At 38.5% G+C, this 23,214-nt stretch overlaps 1 protein-coding gene across 5 annotated transcripts in view; it reads left to right on the top strand.

Moving 5' to 3' along the window:
* The window catches only part of NCKAP5 (NCK associated protein 5), a 370,644-nt gene that overhangs the window by 101,716 nt on the left and 245,714 nt on the right, over window positions 1-23,214 (top strand). For all 5 annotated transcript variants that reach the window (XM_051810233.1, XM_051810235.1, XM_051810236.1 and 2 more), the window contains exon 3: window positions 20,850-20,927. In XM_051810233.1, the coding sequence (XP_051666193.1) occupies window positions 20,850-20,927 (78 nt within the window). The remainder of the gene's footprint in view (window positions 1-20,849; window positions 20,928-23,214) is intronic.

Below are 23,214 nucleotides of genomic sequence, written 5' to 3'. Positions count from 1 at the left end.
CAGCACATTTTGAAGCCTGCAATTGTTTATTGGGTTTATGATTGTTAACACGTTGGTTGTACAACTAATATCAAGAAATTTTTTCTTTTTTATACCTCTTGAATTTTCAGCCAGGCAGGTGCTTGAACAATAAGTAACACTCAAGTGAGCTGTCCTATGGAAGACAAATTTTCGTAGTCAGTTTTCTTATGCAGTGCAGAGGCAGAGAATAGCTGCAGAGTCACTGGTATTTAATGTGAGCTGGCAGGAGCACAGCTGGTCCTGACATGTGTCACAACACATAGACCCAGCACATATACAGTAGGCAGCCCTAGTGATCATGGTTGGCCAGCACTGAAAAAGGCATTGGCCTCTTTATGTTCTGTCCGTGCATCTGTTCTTAGCATGAAGGTGTGTTTAGTTCCCTATAAAAAGGAACAGGATTCTTTCATGAACATATTTCCATGCACTGCTCTGCGACATAGCGACCACTTTCAGAACAATTCTATTTTTTTTCAACAAAATATATTCTCATACAAACCTATATGTAAACTGTCTTCACTTAGATACAGAACATCTATTTCTTTTGTTTTGCCTAAAGTAGAATAGGTTCCTTTAAATAGAAAGTCGTGTTTATCTTGGATAAACTCCATGCTTAAAACTTCCTGCAAAATACACTAAGGTGATATATAAACTTTTTCATTTTCCTGAAATAATGTAAAGAGAAAGTTCTTGACACTCTGTGTCAGGCCTAAAATGCACTCAGGCTGCCAGCAACAAACCTGCATCCATTGGGGAACACTTGTGTTGAATTGCACAGCCTCTGAGTTAAGTCACTCCAGTGTTCTTCTGATTTTTTTCCCTTCTTGTTACAAGGAAATTTTGTTGATATCTATAACTTTGTGAGTGTGCTCATTTGAGTCTCTTATCACTTAGGGCCATTATGTTGGGTAATTCAGCAGTGTGTACAAGTAAACTGATGCAATAAGTTCTGTAAGTTGGAGGTAGTGGGGCATTGGCTTGGGAGTCTGTTACTTTGACCTTGTTAATAAACATCTGCCAAACACCTACAACAGGTTCTTAGCAAGCAGTGTGGAATACGGAGAACCACAGAGATGCAATTTATCCATGACTAGTCTTCATCCTGAAACTGTATAAGTTAACCTTAGATAGACTCACTATGCTGGCGAAGTTTTTTCTGATATTTGACCTGTACTGGGCAGTCGGGCATCAGTAGGTGTCGTATAAAATCCTCCAGTAAATTAATCTTCAGTGGCATAATGTTGCCCTACTCTTTCATTTCTCACCCCCTTTGCAGCCCGTTTGTTTCCATGTATGCAAAAGACAAGAATTATGACATGAGAATGAAATGCAAAACCTCATCAAACTCATGCACTCAGTTGCTTTGGTACCTCTAACCACTAAGTATTTAACAAATAACACTGTGACACTGGCTTTTTTCCTTTTTGTTAGACATTATCACTAGAAGGAAAGTTCTGGTAAGAAGTCTCAGATTTTTTGATGAACTAAGATTTATAAAGTAATTTAGAGATATAAAGAACTATATAAATGCTAAGTGTTATTATTCATGAGTAATCAATTGAACAATTAACATAAAGAATGACAGTCCTCTTACTTACACTTTTGATGTTAAATGAAGAGAGACCAATAATACATAATGAATGAAGATAAAGCCAAATGAATTTCTGAATTTTGGTTGTAGATGAGTACATACATCAAAGAGCCATCTGCCCACAGAGAAAGGATTAGTGATCTGCTACCATTTTTATTCACAACTGACAAAAGAAGGGAAATATAGTATTTCTCCTCTGCAGTGTCCAGTACAAACCTGTTGTACATATGACCATGATACCAGTTGTGACTCAACATTGGAAGGCCATACGAAGTTAGAAAGCTGAGGATACGAAGTGGTGTTTCAAGAGCCATAGTAAACCTCATGAACTTTCACAGGCCATACTGAAATGTTTGTGATTCCCTGATCAAAGTGGGTGTAATAATGACTCTGGAATTAAAAGTCAGTTTTTCCAGCATGTTTTAAGAAAAGAGAAACAGAAAAGAAACAGAAGATAAATCAAGTGAAATGAAATGAAATAAAAATACATCCATATGCTGTAGATTTTGGCAGCTTATATACAAAATGATTTGGAAAGGAAGAACCTAGCCTTGTGTTTATATTATCACTGAATCTTTTGGTATATCTCAGCAAAGACCATATGCTGTATCACAGCTTAGTAAAGATTTTATAGGTCAAGCTGTTAAATACCAATTTAGTTCATAGGCTGCAATTTTGAACAGTTACCTATGCCAGAGTGTTTGAATTTAGTCAAATACTAAAAGCCCTTGTTTCTAGCAGATCATGTGAAGGAGAACATATAGTCTGTTATGTAATATTCCTTCTTCAACTCATAAATTGGGAAAGTATACATTGAATGTACATGCAACACCATGTACACTCATGGTAAAACAAAATAGAGAAAAGACTGTCCATAATACAAAACACTGCAAAGAGAATTAGAGATTTTTTTTTTTAGCAAACAGCACAAACCTAGTGTTTTTCATACAGTTTTCCTTGCATATTTTAGTGTTATATATAAATTTAAATGCTAAGTTGCAGCATGCTATGAATGCTATAGACTGTAATGGGTAATACATGTCACCTTCAGCCTTCAGAACTGGAGAAGGATTTGGGTCCTTTCTGAATCTTGACAAACACTATCAGCAACTAAACTGTTTTTATCTCCACCTCTATTAGCATTTCAACAGCAGAGTTGATAGGTGACTAGTTCTCAGCTGCTGTTAAAGGAACAGTCTGCCATGTATCTGAACTGGGGAAGATTTTTCACTTATTATGTAAATACTATGGTCTGAATCTCTCTACTCAGTGCATAGGGGCACAATTTCCCTAACGTGTATTCACTGAAAATTTGTATGTTTTTGTTAAGATAGAGAAGATAGCAAAACTAAATTATTATCTGAGTAAACACATACTAGACCTTTGTGGCCCATCCAACATGGTTAAGATAAGACAGATATTTAGAAAATGCCTATAAATGGACAGCTCTGTATTAGTATGGTCACTACATTTAGTGCTTCATATGATGAAATGGCTTTCCCACTTGCACTTGCTTGCTTTGTTAGAAATGTAACTAAATGTGTTTGTAGATGATCCCTATTTTAAATATTAAGTAACTTTAATTTATATTAGGGAAAATAATTCTTCATTATTTTTGTTATTATTATCGGCTGGAATCACATGGTAGTAAAAATTGAGAATCCTTTTATTACCTGAAATGTGCCCAATACTGATTCTTTCCCTAGAAATGATTTGAGATCCTCTTCCCTAGATCTTAGGATGCTGATCAGTAGTGTTAGAAACTTCCTTTCATAATTAGTGGAAGACTCATCATCATCTTCATGTCTAGGCTTTGCAAATGAAGATTTGGGAAGGGCTCTACCCATATTTGCTATAAGCGTGCTGGTGACTAAAAAGGCCAGTATGGGATAGACAAGTCCAGTTGCAAAAGGCACAGCAGAAAGACTCCTTAGGTGGTAAATTCTGTGAGACACAATTCTTTCTGCGCTGTCTTTTCTCCTCGAGAGTGATCCTGAGTGTGTTCTCAAAAGCATCCGCAGCGTTATGGATGGTGTGTCTCCAGACCTCCCAGCTGGAGGCCAGAGTAGACCAGTTATGATGATCAATATGGCCAAAGCTGAGATGATGTTTCAGGGAGTCCTTGTATCTCCTCTTCAGGGCTCCTCTCTTGCAGCAGCCGGTGGCAAGTTCACCATAAAGCAAGATCTTAGGGAGGCGGTGGTCCCTCATCCTTGAGACATGCCCTGCCCAGTGCAGCTGTGTTCTCAGCAACAAGGCCTCAATACTTGTAATGCTACTTGTTCTAGAACAGACATATTAGTCACATAATCTGACCAGTGGACGTTTAGGATTGTACCGAGGCAGCGTTGATGGAAGTAGCAGAAGACTAATTTTTTTCTTAAGTTCAGTCATACTTCTGCTTTTTTCCTTTCGAGTGTTTGTATGAGTTTTCTTCACTGCTATGGGAAAAATAATATCTAAATAACAATAGACTCATGAGAAACAAACTCTGTATCTTGAAAACTACTTTAAGAGAACGCACCTGCACATCCTTCCATGTGTGAATATACAACTATACGTATATATACACACAATTTGTGAGTTTGGTTCTTTCATTGCTTTTGGCCAGCTGCAAATTTAAATTTCCTGTTGTTTTATTTCTCATTTTGATTTTGAGACTTTTTCTGTTTGGTAGCAGGAGATTGCACAGAGAAATAGCATCTGACAGTGTGCAAATAAAATACCTGTCCTTTTGCCAGACAGGTTTACAGACACATAAAAACACACAAAAGGAATGAAAACAACTGCACAAATGCAGGATAGACATTAATCTTGTTTCAGTAAAGCTGAAAAGTATTAACTGGCTCCTGGAGTAAGGGGGGAGAGGGAGAACACAATGTTCTGAGATGTCCTGTGCAGGAGCTAGGAGCACATTGTTAACTTTTACTTTCCAGTGATTAGACACAGTTACAGGAAAGGCACTTGTGTTTAGCATCTTCCCCTGTGCTTAACAGTCTCTGAAGGTGACATCCAGGGGGATCCCAGCTGGGATTCCTAAGTGCCTAACCACTTACACCAGCACAGAGCAGGATGTTTATATTTTTAAGCTCTAAAGCTCTACACAAATAGGCCCGAGATTTAGTGAGGACACAATAATTGCTTTCCTTTCAACAGCAGGTGACATATTTCCCACTGAGCAAAATATAATCCTGCTGCTTTTAGTCATAACATGAGCAACAGGAGAAAAATAGACGAGAAGGTGGGAAATGTCACCAGTTGTGTCTTGGAAAGGATGTTTGCAGGCATGAGCAAGCCTCTAAGTGCACAAAATTAAAACACTAATTGACAGATGAAATTTAACAAGTCCAAATAATGGTGTGAACTCTTTACTGTTCCTTTTCCTTGCTGTTTTTGCTCTGGGTAGCACACGTTGACTAAGCAGGGAGAATTTTTGTGTGCCTCAAGCAGCGTGAGGACAAATAGCAGCTCCATGGGCTGGTCCAGAGAGAGGGTGAGCACTGAAAGGGCTTTGGTACCACTCTTCACTTTTAGCAATACAGACACATGCTATTCTATCATCTTAATTGATAGTAGTAATATTATACCTTTTACTGAATATCTGATATTGATATCCCACTGCATCCCTTTCTCTGACGTTGTTCGCACAGACCCTGAACCCAGAATTCGTTTCCAAACTCAGTCCTGACTTCAGCCTCAGTTAGACTGAGGTTTTTCTCTGACCTTGGGCTGGCCTTCATACAGCGGTAGAGCTGGGCTCTACATCTGACTGTCTCTCCAGGAGCTAATACGTGGTGATGAAAAGAATAACTAAATTGGTAGTAAAAATGGTGATATCCAGCCCAGTATTGTACTCGAGTGTCACTGGAATTGCAATGCCATCCACTGGAAAACAGCCTGTTTTGCAAACATTCTCAAAGTGTTGAGGGGATGCAAATAATCATTACAAAACTATCCCATACAGATTGTAGTTTAGTAAATACTTCTGGAGTTTGCAGTCATGTTCAAGAATTTCCTCTTGATGGATATTAATGTATCTCATATCTTTGCTGTGCATAACCATTTTCAGATAAAGTAGTTAGAGCATATCAGTGCTATAAATTAAAAATTAGATGAGGAGGAAATCCTCAGATCTCCCAGGAGAATAGTACATCTCCTCATCATTCCAATTCCAAGCTACATTTATGATGTACTATATCTGTTAAGAGTTGAATGCTGCCTATTTTAAAACAAATATTTTCCTCATGTAGCACTAATCATGTCTAAATGAATAATTATTGATTTGCGGAAAACAGAAAACTCTGCCATGATTAATAACTTAGTATTGGATTTGAAAGAAGAAGCTCTAATCAGAAGCATTTTAGGAGATAAATAATCTAAAGGTCTTTTTCATTAAAATTCAAAATATAAAACAATTCAATATGGCTTGAGATCCATCAGCTGATACATATTAGCACAGGCACTGCAATCTACCAAAGCAGAAAAAAATCACTTGTGCCTGAGATGTTGCTGGAGCTGACTGTGTGACTCTTATGGAAAGGGCCTCTCCAATGTTTGAGGCCATAAGATTAAGTCACTGAACCTGAACTAAAAATACACTTCTTGAATTAGCTGTTGTTTGGGTGGTTGGTTTTGTTTTTGTTTTTTGTGCATGTGTGTGTGAGTATGTATGATGCACATACACACTTGGAGTGTTTGGGATGTCAGGTTAGGAAGATGGATGTAATCAGGCTAAGGGACTGGAAGGATGGAGGACATCTTGCCTTCAGCCATGATCTTGCCAGAGAATGGGACTTGTTCAGTGACTGAGTCTTCCTCAGTGTGGAGATCAATCTGATAATCTCTGTGAACTTCTTAACTTTTTTCAGCATTGCAGGAGAGCCTGAAAAGTTATGCAGTCTAAAACAGCAGACTCGTTTGCCTTGTCTTAATCCTCCTGTGCACCGTATTTATTTTGTGGCTAGACAGATTCTCTCATATTCAGCATGTCCTTCTGGCCCCAGGCATCTGATGCGTGAATATAAAGTAATATAAGGGGGGATTCAGCAATCCACAGTGATTGTGTCTTTCAAATATGTACAGAGGAAGGGGTTTTTTTTGCCTTATGTGGTATGAATGCAAGTATCAAAGGACAGCTGAGCTTCCTTGTCCTCCCCATCTCAGAAAGAGAAGAGTAAAGCTGTTTGGATACACAGGAAGGAATGGGGAGACAGATTTTAAAATTTACAAAAAGTCTAGAGGCATTTTAGAAACCTCTAAGGAAGCAGAATGAGTTCATTCTCATTAAAATCTCGTTAGGTGCCTGTCTACATCTTTAGCTGTTTAGATGGTCTTAAGTTGTGTCAGAGGAGGTTTAGGTTGGATATTAGAAAAACATTCTTCAACCTGGTGGTTGAGTGCTGGACCAGGCTCCCCAGGGCAGTGGTCACAGCACCAAGACTGACAGAGCTCAAGAAATATTTGGACAATACTCTCAGGCACGTGGCGTGACTCTTGGGGAGGGTCCTGTGTGGGACCAGGAGCTGGACTTGTAGGTCCCTTCCAGCTCATCATATTCTGTGATGCTGTGATCTAACCATGTGCTGTTTTGATTCCTTTGTGATTTGTGCTTCTCCTTTCAACAACTGGAATGACACAGGTAAGAGTGGGTGGACTGAAAGGCCCAGGATATACTGAGCCCTGAGATATGCTTGTTTAAGTAAACACTGCAAGGTTAGGCATAGTCTGAAATCCTACCCTGAGCATCCTCATCGGGAGAGACTACAGCTGGAGAACTGGTCGGGATGCCAGACCTAGGGCCTTAGCCACACCCCAGGTGCATGGAGGAGGCCTTCTCTTTTAAGGCCCTATCCCTTCACTGCTACCACAAAAACCTTTTGCTGGAACAAATTTCTTTCATAAGAATCAGAATTCTAAAGGATGACTGGAAAAAAGCAAGGTGAGACAAGAGAAATGGCTCTGCTAACTAGCAAAACTTTTGAGTGCTTCTCTACAAGTCTTCAATCATGAAGTGTTGAGGCACCTTCCTGCTCAGAGACTTTGCCATGCTTTCATAGCGTACCACTGTCCCCACATCCAAACAGTGTCTGTGTGACACTTAAGTTTGTGACAAAATTTCCATTGAGTCCCATATGACCAGAGGATAGTACTGTTGTGTAGTGAGGTGTTTGATATCCAGACAGAAAAAGTTGGAAAGGAGAAGAGGAGGAAGGTTGTTATTCAATGTAAGGGCTTTTTCTTCAAGAGGGAAATTGCAGAAGCCCACATTATATACTTTTATACAAAAATAATTCAAAAGCTTTATACTAATTAGCTTGCTTTTGTTCTTAAAGCTTTTGTAAGTGATTTATGAAAAGTGTTATTTCTATTACTCAGACATATGAAAAGAAGCAAATTAACTTATTACATTATGTGGACAGTCAAAAGAAGAGTTAAATGGAGCATATGACTTTCCCTTAAAACATTAATTTTCTTGGTGTATTCTTTAATTTCCTTCATAATAAAATGCTCACAATAGCCACTGGGTATTACTCTATGAAAGATAAATTAGATCATTCCTGTTAGATGTAAATCCTCTCCTAGACTTGTCATCAGGATATGATTATTGTAAATTTCTCCATACATGTGAAATGCCAATCCCTGAACACATTTCCTGTTGGAAAACAAGAGATTTTCAGTGTCTTTTCATTTAAATACTGTCAAGTTGATGGCTACAGAAATGCTTTTTACATGAATGATTAAAGACTGTATCTAAAGGTTGGAAATTGGTTTTTCTTCCCTGAATAAGTTTAATTCTGCAGCATCAATGAGACCTGCAGATGCTCAGCACTTTTCACAGAAAGCCAAACAACATTATTTGGGTATGGCTCAGTGGGTGCAATGGTTCAATCTTATGACTACCTTGGTGTCTGTAACACCTGAAAACCACACTGAACTGGTAGGCTTCTCTTTATGTGAAAAGTGAGAGCTGAGAAGCTTCTACTGTTTCTGCAGACTTCCCCAGGTGGGAGCTGGACATCTGGGACGCTGTACACACCACCTGTGAGAGGCTCTGTCAGGCAGAGCCTTCCACATTAATCAACCCTTTCAATAATAATACCTTTCAAGGGCATGTTAGTGAGATGATGAAGGTTTGAGAGGAAAAGAAGCAGGCTGGGATCTCTCTTAACTTTTAGAGTTTATTGAAGTTGGTAATTTCTTTTTCTCCTGTGATTTAATACATGCTCAATATTTCCAATCTAGTGTAAGCACGCAAACATCCTAAGGCTTATGGAAACTAATCTAAATCATCAGCTCTTGTGAGGATCATCCAATAAATTGTCTGTGATTCACGCATGGAGCACCTACACAGTTCAGATGCGTATTTCAGCCTTTCTGTTGTATATCAATTATTGCCACCAGTTTTGAATACTCAGAAACATGAGATGCTTAACAAATTCTAAATAACAGCAGGAGGTCATTATATACCAGGGTGTTTTTGTAAAATAATTGCTATCCGCAAATGACACTTTTTTAAACCAGTGTTTGAAAACGTTTTGGTCCAATTACTCTAAAAATCATGCACTAACAGTAGAGAGAAAAACCTGATTACTTTGTGTATCTCATCTGTCTTCATTTTGGACTGACATGCCCTCAGTTAATTCCTTCAAGGTCAGCATGATTCCAGCTGAAACTGACCCATAACACCCCTACATTCTGGAAACAGGATGTCACCCTAGTGGAAAAAATGCTTTTAGGGGTAGGATTGATATGTGGTTTTTTTTTTTTTTTAAATTTGTCCTCTATGTCTCAGAATAGTGGGAGCCAAGGCTTCTGCAGGAAATTGTGTCTATGTCTCTGGCTCCCAAGAGAGACACACTGCCTAAACATCCAAAAGTCGGCAGTAGAGGAGTGGGTACACTAACAGGACTCATCACTTGTTGCCGTAGATTTTCCATCTGATGATGATAAAGATCTTTAAAATGTAATTCAGTTAAATATTACAAAGAACTTTTCCAGTAAGCCGCAGCTAGTGAAAAAATTATATTACCAGAAATATGAAGGTTTACATTTATATTCCCACTGTTAATTCACATTAGGTTCCCTGTGGATTGAAAGATTCATGTGGAAGAAACATAGCTAAGTATATCACTTTCTATTTCACACATAAAATTTAAGGCATTTTTAAAGTTACATTTTTGAATGCTAACTGGCAAGATAGTATATAAAACAAAAAGCTATAATGTAGTCTGAATTGTCACTATATATTCTGTGTAGCAGCTGACAATGAATATTTATCTAAACAAATATTTTCAAGCCTTTCATACTACAGTTTGTGTTTGTTTCAGTCTGATTTGAATAAACAGAATGTTTTACAATAACTGTAACTAATATCTCTAGGCACATAACATTTGAGATGGATCTGCAATTCAGTGCTGCAATATTCAACTGCAGAAACATTAGTGTTAACCAGGAGCTAAATTACAGCTTTGATTTCAGTGATACTTCATCGTACCTGTGAATTCGATGATGCTGAATGAAATTAAAGGTTCACTTTAATTTGTATGAAAAGGAAATAGATTCTCGTTAAATGGAGCAGTGTCATTATATTTGTTTAGCAGCTACCGTACATGGCATGCTGAAGTCACAAGTGTTCAGGAGACAAACCATTAATAGCATGCCAGATCACTTATAAAAGCATAAGATAATAATGATTATTAATACAATTGTTATATATAGGAATCAAAGAGGGAGTTTTTCTCTGCAACTTAAGTGAAGAGGAGAAGTTTCCAATTTCTATTTTATGGAAGTCTTTCTGTTAGGCTGTTACTCCTACACATTAAACTCAACAGTTGGCATCCATATTCACCCAAGTACATCATCTTCCTGCTCCAGTTCTGACGGCAGGTCAGTAAAGGCTGTCCCACAAGATCCCTTCTCTGTGCCTCACAGCTGCTCTGGGAACATGTCTCTAACTGTCAGATTTCCATCACAGGAACCTTTTATCCTCACCTCCTTGCCTGGTGCACAGCTCTCTCTGGCTTTCAGAGGGACACAGAGGCTGCTGCATGGCCACTTAAAACGTGTCTATCACTGAGGCAAACTGGAGGAGTGGAGAGTTGTGCTCATATAAAAATCCACAGGAACTGTGCCTGAGTCAATGCCCCATGGTGCCGTTGGGCATCTCCCATTTGGTCCATGTATGTTCCAGTCTTTGGAATTGCCACTATCCCAGACTGGTATCTATGGTTGGAAATGTTTATAGCATTAGTGAGGATAATGGGGTTGGAGTTGCAACCCGGAAAGAAATTGTCCTTGCAGTGCTTTTGTGCTTTCTGTTCCACTCAGAATTTATTGGGAATTAGTGACTGTAACTACAGGCACTGCTTTGGCTTAAGTGTTTAACAGGCCTACACAACATAAGTGTATGCTGTTTGCTGACACAAATGTTCCAGTTCTTATTTCCTTTCTGGGACTTTACTGAACTCTCTGCTTACAGATTACCATTACAGCGAAACATTTTCCTTCCACTAAATCCACTTTCACTAAATCCCTACACTATACGCTTAAAGTTTTTCTCCAACCAGTGTCACATGATGCTGTCTGGCCTACACACCACTTAGGAAATGCCAAACTTCTTATGACTAATCCCCCAACCCAGAAAGTCAGGTTCCATTGTGTGCATGGACTGGGAGCTCATCTTATAAGCGGCGACCGTCAGTGGCTGTCAGAGAGCTACAGCACTTGGGATCAGAGCTCCTCATGGGAAACCTGCTTTGTAAAACTCTTCAGGAAGGTCAGCTTCCTCCTGTATTGAATTGAATGGTTACCTAGAAGAAAAGATATTGAATGTGGTAGTGCTTTTTTTTTTTTATTATTTGCCTACCTTCAAATACCTTCAAGCAGGGCCAGTCCTGTTGCATTTATGAATGTTTTTATTCTTGGATATCTCATGGAAATTAGTTGGAATTTTGGTTGAAGAAAAAGAGTGACTCACGCAACAGTTTACAACTGATTCATGCCTTAGGCTCCTTTGCCTACTGCAATCAGTCAATACCCAGTGTTGAACCTGCTGCAAGCCCTGGTAGTGACAGTGACAATAATTTGCTTCAGGCAGACCACAAGCTGACAGAGCTTCCTCTGAGCATAACTCCTGCTTTGTTTGTAATAAACTATGAAAATGTAGAGGTTTATTTGTGTGTTAGCTTCTGATTAATTTCTTTTTTTTTCTGTACAAACACAGAGTGAAAAAGCGAACCAATGAACAGGGGATATTTAGAAGCATATTTATTTGCATGTTCCATCCTTTTTCCGTGTATTTATGTTTACGTATCATGCAGATGAGATGGATGGATGTAAGTAGTTCCACTAAATTCTGTGTACCAGGAAGAGGTGGAATACTGAAAGCAGCTTCTGAGATTTCATGAGCAATGCTACCTTATTAACTTGGAGATAAATTTTTCTTGACTATATATATGACTTGATGATCTTGGAGGTCTTTTCTAATCTGGTCGATTCTATGATTCTATGCATCGGTGAGATGTTGCAAACAGGGTCATTGATATAGAGATTAATTTTCAAAATGTGCTATAAGAAGTTTTCTCCTCTGTGTGAAAAAGTTTGTGGCTAGACCAGAGTGTGGTAGGTGGGCAAAAGACGGTGGTAGGAGAAAGGAAGCAAAACCTGTCTGGGAAAGAGGTTCCAGCCTCCGGTGCAGTACATCACCTTCTCTCTGCTCATCTCCAGATTCCCCGTTTTCCATCAATACAGACACTAAAGGATTGGTAATTCAGATTTTGCTAAACCCCAGGTTACCCTTGTCCTTAGAGCAGGGATCAGAAGCTGGAAATCCTCAGAACTCTTTCTCATCTTGTTTTGTCCGCTGATGGTTGGACATATTTTGGGATCATCAGACCTGATATGCCTACAGTGTTGTGTTGGACTTTTAAACTTATATTTATATATTTTATGTGTGTGAAGGGAGCTTACAAGAAAGAGAGAGGTGGACTTTTTGCTAGAGCATGTAGTGACAGGATGAGGGGGAAGGGATTCAAACTGAGAGTAGGTTGAGATTAGATATTAGGAGGCACTGGAATAAGTGAACCCAGAGAAGTTGTGGATGTCCCACCCCCACAAGTGTTAAAGGACAGGTTGGATGGAGCTGAGCAACCTGGTCTAGTGAAAAGTGTTCCTGTCTGTGGCAGAAGGTTTTGGAACTGGATGGTCTTCAAGGTTCCTTCCAAAGCAGGCCATTTAATGATTCTATGATATATAGTGTATATTTTATATTTTTTACTATGGAATTTTACTGATTAAACTAATGAGCATCTACTGCTTCTTTATTTAGATTGTTTTTAAGGAGAAATAAACCCATATGGAAATAGGCTTGTGTGTATGTACATTGTTCCTCATCAGAAGCTGCCAGAATAAATGTGAGGACTAGTGATAACAAAGCAATTAAAGAAAATGGTAGAGAAAACTTCAGGTCCCGAGGTATTTGTTGTTGGATGGATGACAGTGGTTATTCCAAGTGAGTTAAAAAGTCTGATGCAGTCCGAGAATGAAGCGTCTTTATCTGTGAATCCCAAATATCTGTAATAACCTTAGAATTCAATTTCCACATCTCTACAATAGATTCAAGGAATGTTTTTCTATCCTTGTTATAACTCCCTGTCTTCTTTAGACAGTGGAAGTCACATGCAAGTGCCATATGTCTACGTAAGTCAGATGCCTCCTATCAGCAGTTCTTCCATGTGTTGTGGTTAATTTATATTCACAAAAAACATCACAGAAATGATTCAGAAATTGTAATTACTTGTTAATGTCAAAAACTGATTAATTAAATGTTCTAGTGTTTACTCTGCATTATTATGGGTGCTAACATTTCTGGGCATTTTCATACAGCATTGGTGTCTTTGCTGGGTGAAGTTTATTAATGTAAATTGGATTTGACATAAACAAGACTACAGCTAATTATTTCATGTAAATATACACACTGTGTAGCAGCAAACTCATAAAATCTGCACATTTTCTTGCACTCTTTTTTGTGGTTGTTTTTTAACTCTGAATGCCTGTTTTAGCTATAGCAAATTCCTGTTGCCTTAAATAACAGTCACCTTTTCATTTGTGGAATTGCTGGGCTATAAACTTTTGTGCCACTCTGACACCTCCTTAACTTACACACGGTCATCAATAACTTTTAACCACCAGGAACTCTCACATGTACCACTATGCTAAGCTCCACTTTGTTCGTTTTCTATTTCACTATATAAAGAGGTTTTATACTCACTGAGGACAAGAACTTTCCATAGGCTGAGGTAAATAGGAGAGCAGCCCCAAGCCTGTACAGGAGACACCATCAGGGTGCTCTGATACAACCACTTGTCCATATTCCTGGCAAAAAGGCAGGTTTTTCCAATTTTCTGCTGAAATCTTTGGCTGCTCCAATGTTGCTTTGTGACTTTTTGGTAGTTTAGAAGCTCAAAGAGTTCTTGGTGCTTTTCCTTCCTCTGGGACTAGCACAGGTGAGCACAACCCATACTCTGCACTGTCATCTGCATTTGCTATGGTTCTTATTCCCTGCCTGTCCCCCAGGATCAGGCCCTAACAAGCCACCTGAACCTCATTCACAGTGAGTGACACTCAGGACAGATGGGTATCTATGGAGACTTGGCCTTTATGGAGGCTGTTTTGGCCCCAAATATAAATCATTGACATCCACCTGTCGATGCTGTAGGGGACATTTCCTCCTACCTATTGCTCAAAGAAGCTGTTAATGTGTATTAAAAGCTCAGTGATTTAGAGGATGACTAATAAATGCAAACTTTATTGCTATGATATCATCCTTTTCTATTTCAAGACGATTCTAATAAATTCCATATTTGTATTTGCTTTTACTGATTTATACTTCTTTTGGGGAAAGAAAATCAGCTAAAAATGGCATGGATTTGCCTGTTGGACAAAATATCCAGTTTCCTTTCCTTACACAGCCAAACAGAATAATTTGCCCAGTATTTAGTAGAAATTACAAACCTCCCATGGCCCATAGATACTTTCAGGCTCCAGGAATGCTAAATTTTTGGAGTAAAAGGCATTTGTACAAAAAAATCTATTTATAACTATCCAAACCAGCCAAACATCTGGAAATCTGAATGGTGGTGGTGATGATTCTTGCCAAAGAACCTCCTTGTCTACTAAGGCAGGGAAGAGCCCTTGCAGAATAGTGGTCCTTACAGTTCTCCTGCCCATGCATGCCTGAGCCATGAGATTTGCTGGTCGAAAATGTCTGACTGGAAAACAGATTGTTTTATGGAAATATAGCATAAATGGAAAATAGCATAAAACTATAGCATTCTCTCTCCCCATCAGGTATCACTGAGTAGCAGGGTACCCACGTTTTACACCCGAGCCTGAACTTTTTTTAGGGACAAACTGGCATAAACTCAAATGCAGTGGGGTTCTGTGTGCCAGCTGCAGATCTGGATAGCATTCCTCTGAGAACTATCCCTGCATCCCTGTATTCAGAGAGCACAGGGTGCAGAATCTGTCCATCAGTTAACGAGCTTGTGCTATTTCAGGCTTTATTAAACTCTGCTGCCGTCTCTGGATTGTGCCTGTTAATAGAGTGCAAAGCGGAAGCCAGGCAGCAGCAGGAGGAAAACCCAGCTGATTTTTTACAAAAACAACTGGCTTCAGATGAGTTAGTAAATCAGTTTTGATCACTGCAGCTGAGATGCAATATGAACTGTTCACTGAGGCTTAAGTGATGTTGAACAATTAAGAAATTTGCTCAACATATTTATTAAAATAATCATTACTGTTTTTACCATAATGATGTAATGTGCATGAGGGCTCTTGTCAGCCTTCTGCTCCACTGCAGAGGCTCTCAATATCAGTTATTAATAAAACTGGCAATTAAAATAACATGTTGAAATCGGGTAGAAAAAGAATAAATCAGAAATAGTAGCAGTTTTTAGAGATCATCTTTTCCTAAGCCACACAGTTTTGCTTTCATTGCTATTTAAGACCAAAGGTGAGCAGTCTAGCCAGGTGTGGTATTGAAGAGAGTGACAGAAATATTAATCCAAAGAGGTTTTATCCTTTTTTGTACCTGATTCATTTTTAGTGTGCAGCAGATAGCTCACTCAAATCTCAATTATATTTGTTTCATACGTGAAAAACAGTCCAGACAAGAATACATTTATATAAATATATATATATGTCCTCTTAGGCTGCTGGAAAAGAGTATTTTCTATCAGAGGTTTATGCAGCAGGATGAAAACAAAAATAAATATTTTACAGAAGTTATAATAGTCTCTGAAGTCACTTTCCCTAGATCTAAAGCTTTACCCCAGGGCACTCTTCCAAGATCCTTCGAAAATGACTTGTGTCTCCACACTTAATGTAACAGCTTATATATCCCCTTTGTTGCTTTGTTAACATCATTTCCTAATTGCAACAGTCTGCTGTTTGACTGCAGACAGCTTTGTTGTTGTTTGATTTCTAATAACCATTCCCTGTGAAAATGTGACTTTCTGAACTGTAACAGATGATTTTGGGCTCTCCGTGGAGTTCCTGGTCTCCAGGGCTGGACGGCTGCAGACACTCGGGGGAACTTGTCTGTGTGCTTGTCAGGTTGTTTTTCTCTACTCCCCAGTGCCCAATGTCTTCCTCTGTGAAGCACAAGAGCCTGAATCCATGCTGGTGGTTTCCTGTCTGGTCCACATACAGATATTAAGGGAATAAGGGGTAGTGTTGTGGAACAGTGTGTTAGGGCCGCCTGGGCAGTGTCCATTCCAACCGAACTGGGAGCAGAGTCAGATGTGCCAGAGAGGAATGGGATGCTTCAGGCTCTGTGGGGCTGAATAGAACATTTACTTCCCAGCCCTGATTCAAAACTGGTCTGCCTAGTCTGTGTCCCAGTTTTCCTGTTTTCTGCACAGCTCAGGCATCCTAGCCATGCACTCAGGGCTGGATGGAAGCTTGAGGGCTTGTTCGGGACAGGGAGAGCAGAGGCAGGCAGGGCAGCTGCCATGTCCCTGCATGCCTGGATGAGGTGTGTGGGTTTAGGGGAGCTGGGGTGTCCCTGCTGCAGGCTGACCCAGTCCCACTCCATCCTGCCCACCTCCCCGTGCCCCCTGCCCAGCGCAGCACCGAAGCACGTGGTCGCTTCCAGCACGTGAGTAGCCCTATTGAATTAAGTACGTAATCAAGTGATTTGCTGGTATCCTTAATCCTTTTCACATATCGCTAAGCTCATTAAACTCTCTTTGATACCAAGCTGTGCAAGTTCCTTAAGACAGGCAGAGACTACGAGCTATTTCTTTAGCTTGAATTTATCACCTCCAGTTTCCAGCAAGGGACTCCTGAGCTGCAAGCCTGAAGTTGCTCTAAGGGTTTGCTCTGTAACAATGGATGGGAAAATATTCTGTGGGCTGTATAATTTCTGATACCCTGCCCAGCACAACAATATGGATATGCCAGAACAAATACCCATGTAACCAACCAAAATACTGAGCAGTGGATCCTGGGCCTCATTGGAGGCACTTCATTTCCTTTCTCTTCCTTGTTTTTTCCTTACAGCTGTCCAGTTAACAAAGAAAAGAAAAATAAAAAAATTAGCAAAACAAATAAGCATTGCAAAACGAGATATTTAGTTCTGTCAGAAAACATATTTAGGTGTATTTGTAGGCTTGTGCTTCAGCTCAAACCAGTGATAATTTGGGTAAAGCAATTCTCTAATGCTCTCTAAATTAGATGAGCTGGTATGTGACATTTGCATACCAACTCCTTCTGCATGCCAGAATACATGCAGCTGTTAGAAAAATTTTCTACTGCATTTAAACATATTACAGAAGGTTTTTTCCTCAAAACAGTGGAGTTATATGCCATCACAGGATAGAGGAAGGAGTGAAATTCTTCCGTCTGGAAGCAAAGTAATTGAGAAGAAAAGGGGTGGGTTTCACTCATTATGCTGAAAAGGATTTTTTATTTTTTTTGCATCACGAACTCAGTAATCCTGCAAGCTGGGAGGAACTACTGGAGGTTGGAGTGGGACTCAAAGCAGAGCCAGCACAGCACAGGCTGCCAAGGTCTGGTCCAATTGTGAATAACAGCATGGATGGCAATTCTACAACCAGCACAATTGCTATGTAATGTCATCAAATGTATAAAAATACTCTAATTCGAAGTCTCCAACTTCAGATTAAAAATGCTGCATCATTTTGGAAATGTTGACTTGGCCTTACACAGCCTTACTCCCTCCAGCTTTGCAGGTGCTCAGTGTCCAGCCTTCTAGGGTTAACAGGCAGAATTGTAACCCCCTTTTGAAACCCTGGGGCCTCTGTGCTTTCACGGCCTTTCTCTTCTATTTGATTGATTTGTCTTAATAGTGTTTACTATAAGCACCAGTTGTGTCTACCTCAATGATTCTTATCCTTACTCAGTTATTGTATCTTGTGTCTGTTTTGATAAGGAAAAGGTACTTTTCTCATGTATCTATGGGTCACTTGGATCCTCCTTCCACTAATGCAAACTCCTGGAGTCATATGCTCACATCAGAAAATGACGGTCCATGTAATTTTTCAGACTCCACAATTAGCCATGCCACTCAAAGCCTACATGGTGCAAGCATTTGTCTGATATTGCTCCAAGGAAGACATAAAATACTTATATTACCCCTCTCAATGTGATCTATTGGTTACTGTGAAATGTTGGTACTTTACTGAATTGTGTGAATTGTCTTTGTGAAAACAGAGTCATAGAATCATGTAGGCAGGAAAAGACCTTCAAGGTCATTGAATCCAACCATAAACAAGTGTGATTACTTTGGGGGTTTACTCACATTTTCTGCTATCACTGAATGTGCCAGGTTATTCTAAATCAAAAAGTTGCTGTAAATCTCAAGTGACTGTTTGCTATTTGCTTCACATTGAGAAAATGATGACACTGGGTACTGATCCAGGGATTGCAGAATTTGGCCTTTTGGGAGAGACGATAACAGAAAAGAGCAAAAACCTGGTCTTAGGAACAGAGATGTCTGAAGCAGATGGCCTGTTTCAGACACAGCTGGCACATGAGTGTGCCAGAAGAAAGGAGGTACTGCTAACCACGATCTTCTGATCAAATCATGGTTGATTTTTTTACATCACTTCTTCACACTGGCAGATCACATACTCCTGAGTTGCAGGTTTTCAAAGAGCAACAGAATAATATTTCTGATTTGCCACAGGAAAAATTCAACATTAAAGCAGCAGTCATACAAAATAAACATATTGCTTCCTTTTCCCCCATTGTCTTTATTTCTAGACAATATTTTTGAGAAAATTGCTTCAGAATGAGTTTTTTACATTATTGTGGTAGAATTATGCAGAATAAAACTGCTGATCCTATCTTTGCCTGTAGGGCAAAGTGCACTGATGAATAAATCAGGAATATTGTTTAATATTACATTAAAAAGATGTAAAGGTATTAATACTAATTTATACCAGATTCATTGTAGTAAAAAAAATTAACTAAAAAAGGCAACTTGTTTTAAAGAACTTGATACTGCAACTAATCATCATTATTTATTTGTACAGTATATTTTTGTGAACTCTAATATTGCAGAATGACTTTACTTATATTAGCTTAGAAGAAGCTTGCTGCTAATTGCCACTGAAGTTGATGGTATTTCTTGAGATTTACATTATTTAATGTTTTCTGAAAGAAGCATCTACAAGATACTTCTATTTAGAGCAATTAGAATAAAATTTAAGCTTCGGGCAGCCTCAGAGTTTAATGGAAATTTTCACAATAACCAAAGCTTTTCAAGGATATGACTGAGATGCATTTCCACAGGCTCCTTGGGAGCATCATTGAACTCATCTGTGCCAGGGACAGATGAGATGCTTTGTGTCATGATAACCTTTGAGGAACCTTTCTCTCTCTCTCTTGCTCTCTTAGTCACTCACTAATTCTCTCAAACAGAACAATAAAATAATTACTTGGAATAAAAACTTGGAACAATTCCAGTCCTGAAAAATAAAAATGTATATTTTTAAAAATATTATGGTCATTACAATCAGCTAACATTTATCTTTACCTTGAGAACACATGATGAAGTAGTGTCCCTGTGGTGGCTGTCTCATATTCCTGGTCATGAAGGTAAATGGCTCAGAAGAACCAAATACTCTGCAACAAAAATCCCTATTTTTACACAAAACAAATAGTAAAGAAACAACTACTAACACAAACAAGAACTCCACAAAGTGGTTTTGTGATGAGTCTGAAGGTAAAATAGTGGAGCTATAAAAATGGAGCTTCTTTCTCCAGAAAGTGAAGATGGATTCTTTTCTATATAGTACTCCAAAACTTGTTATTTCCTGAAGTATGAGGCTTGAGACATAATTTTGCTTTGCTGAGATATTTCAGGAGAGTTATATTATTACTGATAGGCTTTCAGAATAATAGTAATGTGGCTGTGTTGGTACTGCTGTCATACAAATATATCATATCATATCATGTTATTCTGTGGGTTCATTCTGAAATATTTGATATAAATAACACTGATGTTCCCTTCCTCCTGGAAATGAAGTGGTATATTTCTATTACTGATAGATTTCTCTGCTGAGAATAAACATCATCTCTTTGCATCGAGCTTAAAGAACAGGCTTCAATAAGAAAAAAATCCAAATTGTTCATCTGATTGAGATTATTTATCAAAAAATTGTCTAGACACAAGTATGGGGCTTTCATATAGCTTATATTGCAAGTTATAGCATCTGCAAAAGTGGAACTGGAAAATTATATTGGAGCTGAATTATAGCTTCATTTTCAAATAGGGTACATGCTATAATATTTTTCATACTGTCCACAAAATAAATATTTGAGTCAAATATTCAGTTCACTTTGATTTATGTCTAAAGTAAACAAAATGTGCACTGAAACAGTGACTGCGCTGCTAAGAAGTTATTTTTCCGTCTGGATTCAGGAAAGATTATTCTGGGCTTCGATTACATTGGGATACGTAGTTACATGTTCACTAATTCATTTGTGCTGCTTGTGTATCCTCAGACCCTTTTGTCTTCCACTCAAATAATCTCTGAAAAGTGCATGGTATGAATCCCAAAGTGGCTTTAATCTAGATTTTTACATCACTGTGATTTCTATGTACTTGGGATAACTTAGGGAGCAAAATGAAAGTGGACTCCACAAACTGACTCATTTTACAAATGTTTTCGACATTGAAAAGCTAACCTTTTAATAATTTTTCGTTTAGGAATATATGGACTCCAACAAATACATAGAGCATTTAGTGACTCAGCTGGAAGAACAACGCTGGAATTTATGGAGGCAAGTAACATGCACACACACATTTATTTATGTTGCTATTTTGGAAAAAATACTGCATTTCATAGTTTTCATTTTTGAGTTAAAATAAATGATTGGGTATTCAACTTCTCTATTTTTTAATTCCTTGCAGACCAGCAAATCTTATTTAATGAAATAAGTAGGGCATCACACACAAGTTGAATCTTGCCTTTGATAATCAGGGCAGTTACATACATGCACAGGTTTCTTCATGTTAAAGTTTCTAAGCAATCGATGCTAACTCTACTTCAGATTCTTTTAAATGGACTGAATTTAATAAATTGTCTTATATTCTTGAATATAAGTGTTTTCACTGAATGACACACAAACTACAGCCCAAACATCAGCACAGCGGCATGAGCAACTGGGAGTCTTGAAACTAAAATAAACACAGGTTTACAATTTTGCAGTGCTCTTGATAGTCCAGATTTTCTATTTCTTCTCTGTTCACTTTTCTATTTCTTCTCTGTTCACGTTGCACAGAGTTCTCTCTGGTTCAAGTAAAGCAGAGGGCACTCAGGTTCAAGCAAACTCACATGCTAGTGGGTTTTTCCATGCTGCCTACAGCAAATAACTTCACAAGCACTTCTGAAGATCTCTAACTCTGCGACCCTCTGTAAGTTGGTTGTAAGACCTTAAAACCTCTGTGCGTTCCTCTGGTTTTGTGCTTGTCATCTACTCACAGATGGAGGTCCTCAGCTCTTGCAAAAGGGTCCTCCCTTCATTCCAGACGTAGTTTCCTCTTTACAACGGGAATTTTATTGATAAAAGCTAACAAAGAAATTACCTAATCTTCAGGAGCCTCAGAAGTCTCACAACCTTAATGAGTTAATTATATCTTGATAATTTTTGAATTAATTCTTCCAGACTTTCTATTTGTATAGAATTGTTATTATCATAGCTGGTCTAAAAAGCTCTGCACAACGGCAGTGTTTGCTTGTACCTTGTATTTTGAAGTATTTAGCACCTATTTATTAACTACTCACTATCTCATGTTTTTTCTAGTTATGAGCTTAACTCCTATCTAAGTTAACATTTAATACAGTGGAAATGGAATAATACCAGTGATGAAACACTTTCAACATTCACAGCAGTTTTTTTCAAATGCAATATTTAACTTGTTTTTTTCTAAAGAACATATGAGCAGTGACAATCTTTTTAAATACATAGTCAAATATAAAGTAATCTTTGGGGAATAATTTAATCTTCATACTGAAGCCTATTTCACCTTAGTTTTGATCAAGGGAGAAATAATGGTCTGTTTGATTTTTCAGCTGAATGCCTCTCATGTACAAAAAAATCTTAACTTTGCACATGCCAGTACTAGTTGATATGCACCTCACAAACCTCTTGACCTATGTGAAATAAAGTAGCATTACGGCATTTACAGCATACAGCATTATAATATGGACTAAGTCTCATTTATATGCGGAACTCAGAAAGTTTGTGCTTAATTCCTGCCTTTTTTTTAAAAAGTAGTCAAAGTACTTGGCACAAAAACCCCCAAGTTTTCATTTAAGATTACAGAGACTAGTTTTGTAAGAATGAAGGTGATAACATTATATGCAGATGACACCACTGGGTTAAATATAAATGAATAATAAAAATTTAAAACATTAAAAAGTCTTTGAAAAGTAGCAGGGGTAGTGACTTCACTTTATTATGAACACATTCAGATGTGTTCTGAAAATTCAGTGGTTTTGGAAAACTCAAAGCAGTAATCTATTTTTAATATTAATTTATTTTCATTCTTTTTGTGGGGTGTTGGCATAAAAAGTTAAGACCTGTAATGAGCATTACAAGAAAAACCCTTCTGGTTTTGCCGGTCCGCTTTGAACACTTTATTTCTCTCTTTTAAATCTCTAAGAAGTTTCATGGCAAGGATTATGCTAATAGCTGGCACTACACAGGGGCAGTGCTCGGCTGTCTATAGCCAGACAGATGTCCTAATAAATCAGCATAGCCGTCTTCTCAGACTTCATTATGCTCTTGATTTGTGACTACCATGATTTTAACCCAGTGGGTCACTGGGTGCTGAACCTGACATTGACCAATAACCCCCACTTTACTCCAGGCGAGCTCATAAAAACGACAGACACAAATTGTGACCGTTTAGCTCCTTCAGCATTACTTACAGCCGGGACAGATTTATAGGGGCCAGGCTAAGACAGAGGAGACTAAAGCCGATGTCATGGTGTGCATATCAATTTTACATTTCCCTTACATTTCCACAAGTACAATGGGACCCAAAAAGACATGTGGGGGCCAAAATT

This window comes from Manacus candei, unplaced genomic scaffold (assembly GCF_025592945.1).
Source record: "Manacus candei isolate 608988 ecotype Guabito, Panama unplaced genomic scaffold, ASM2559294v1 h1tg000077l, whole genome shotgun sequence".
In the NCBI taxonomy this organism is placed as follows: Eukaryota; Metazoa; Chordata; class Aves; order Passeriformes; family Pipridae; genus Manacus; species Manacus candei.
Note: the sequence above shows the minus strand (reverse complement) of the source record. Positions and strands in the feature narration are given on the sequence as shown.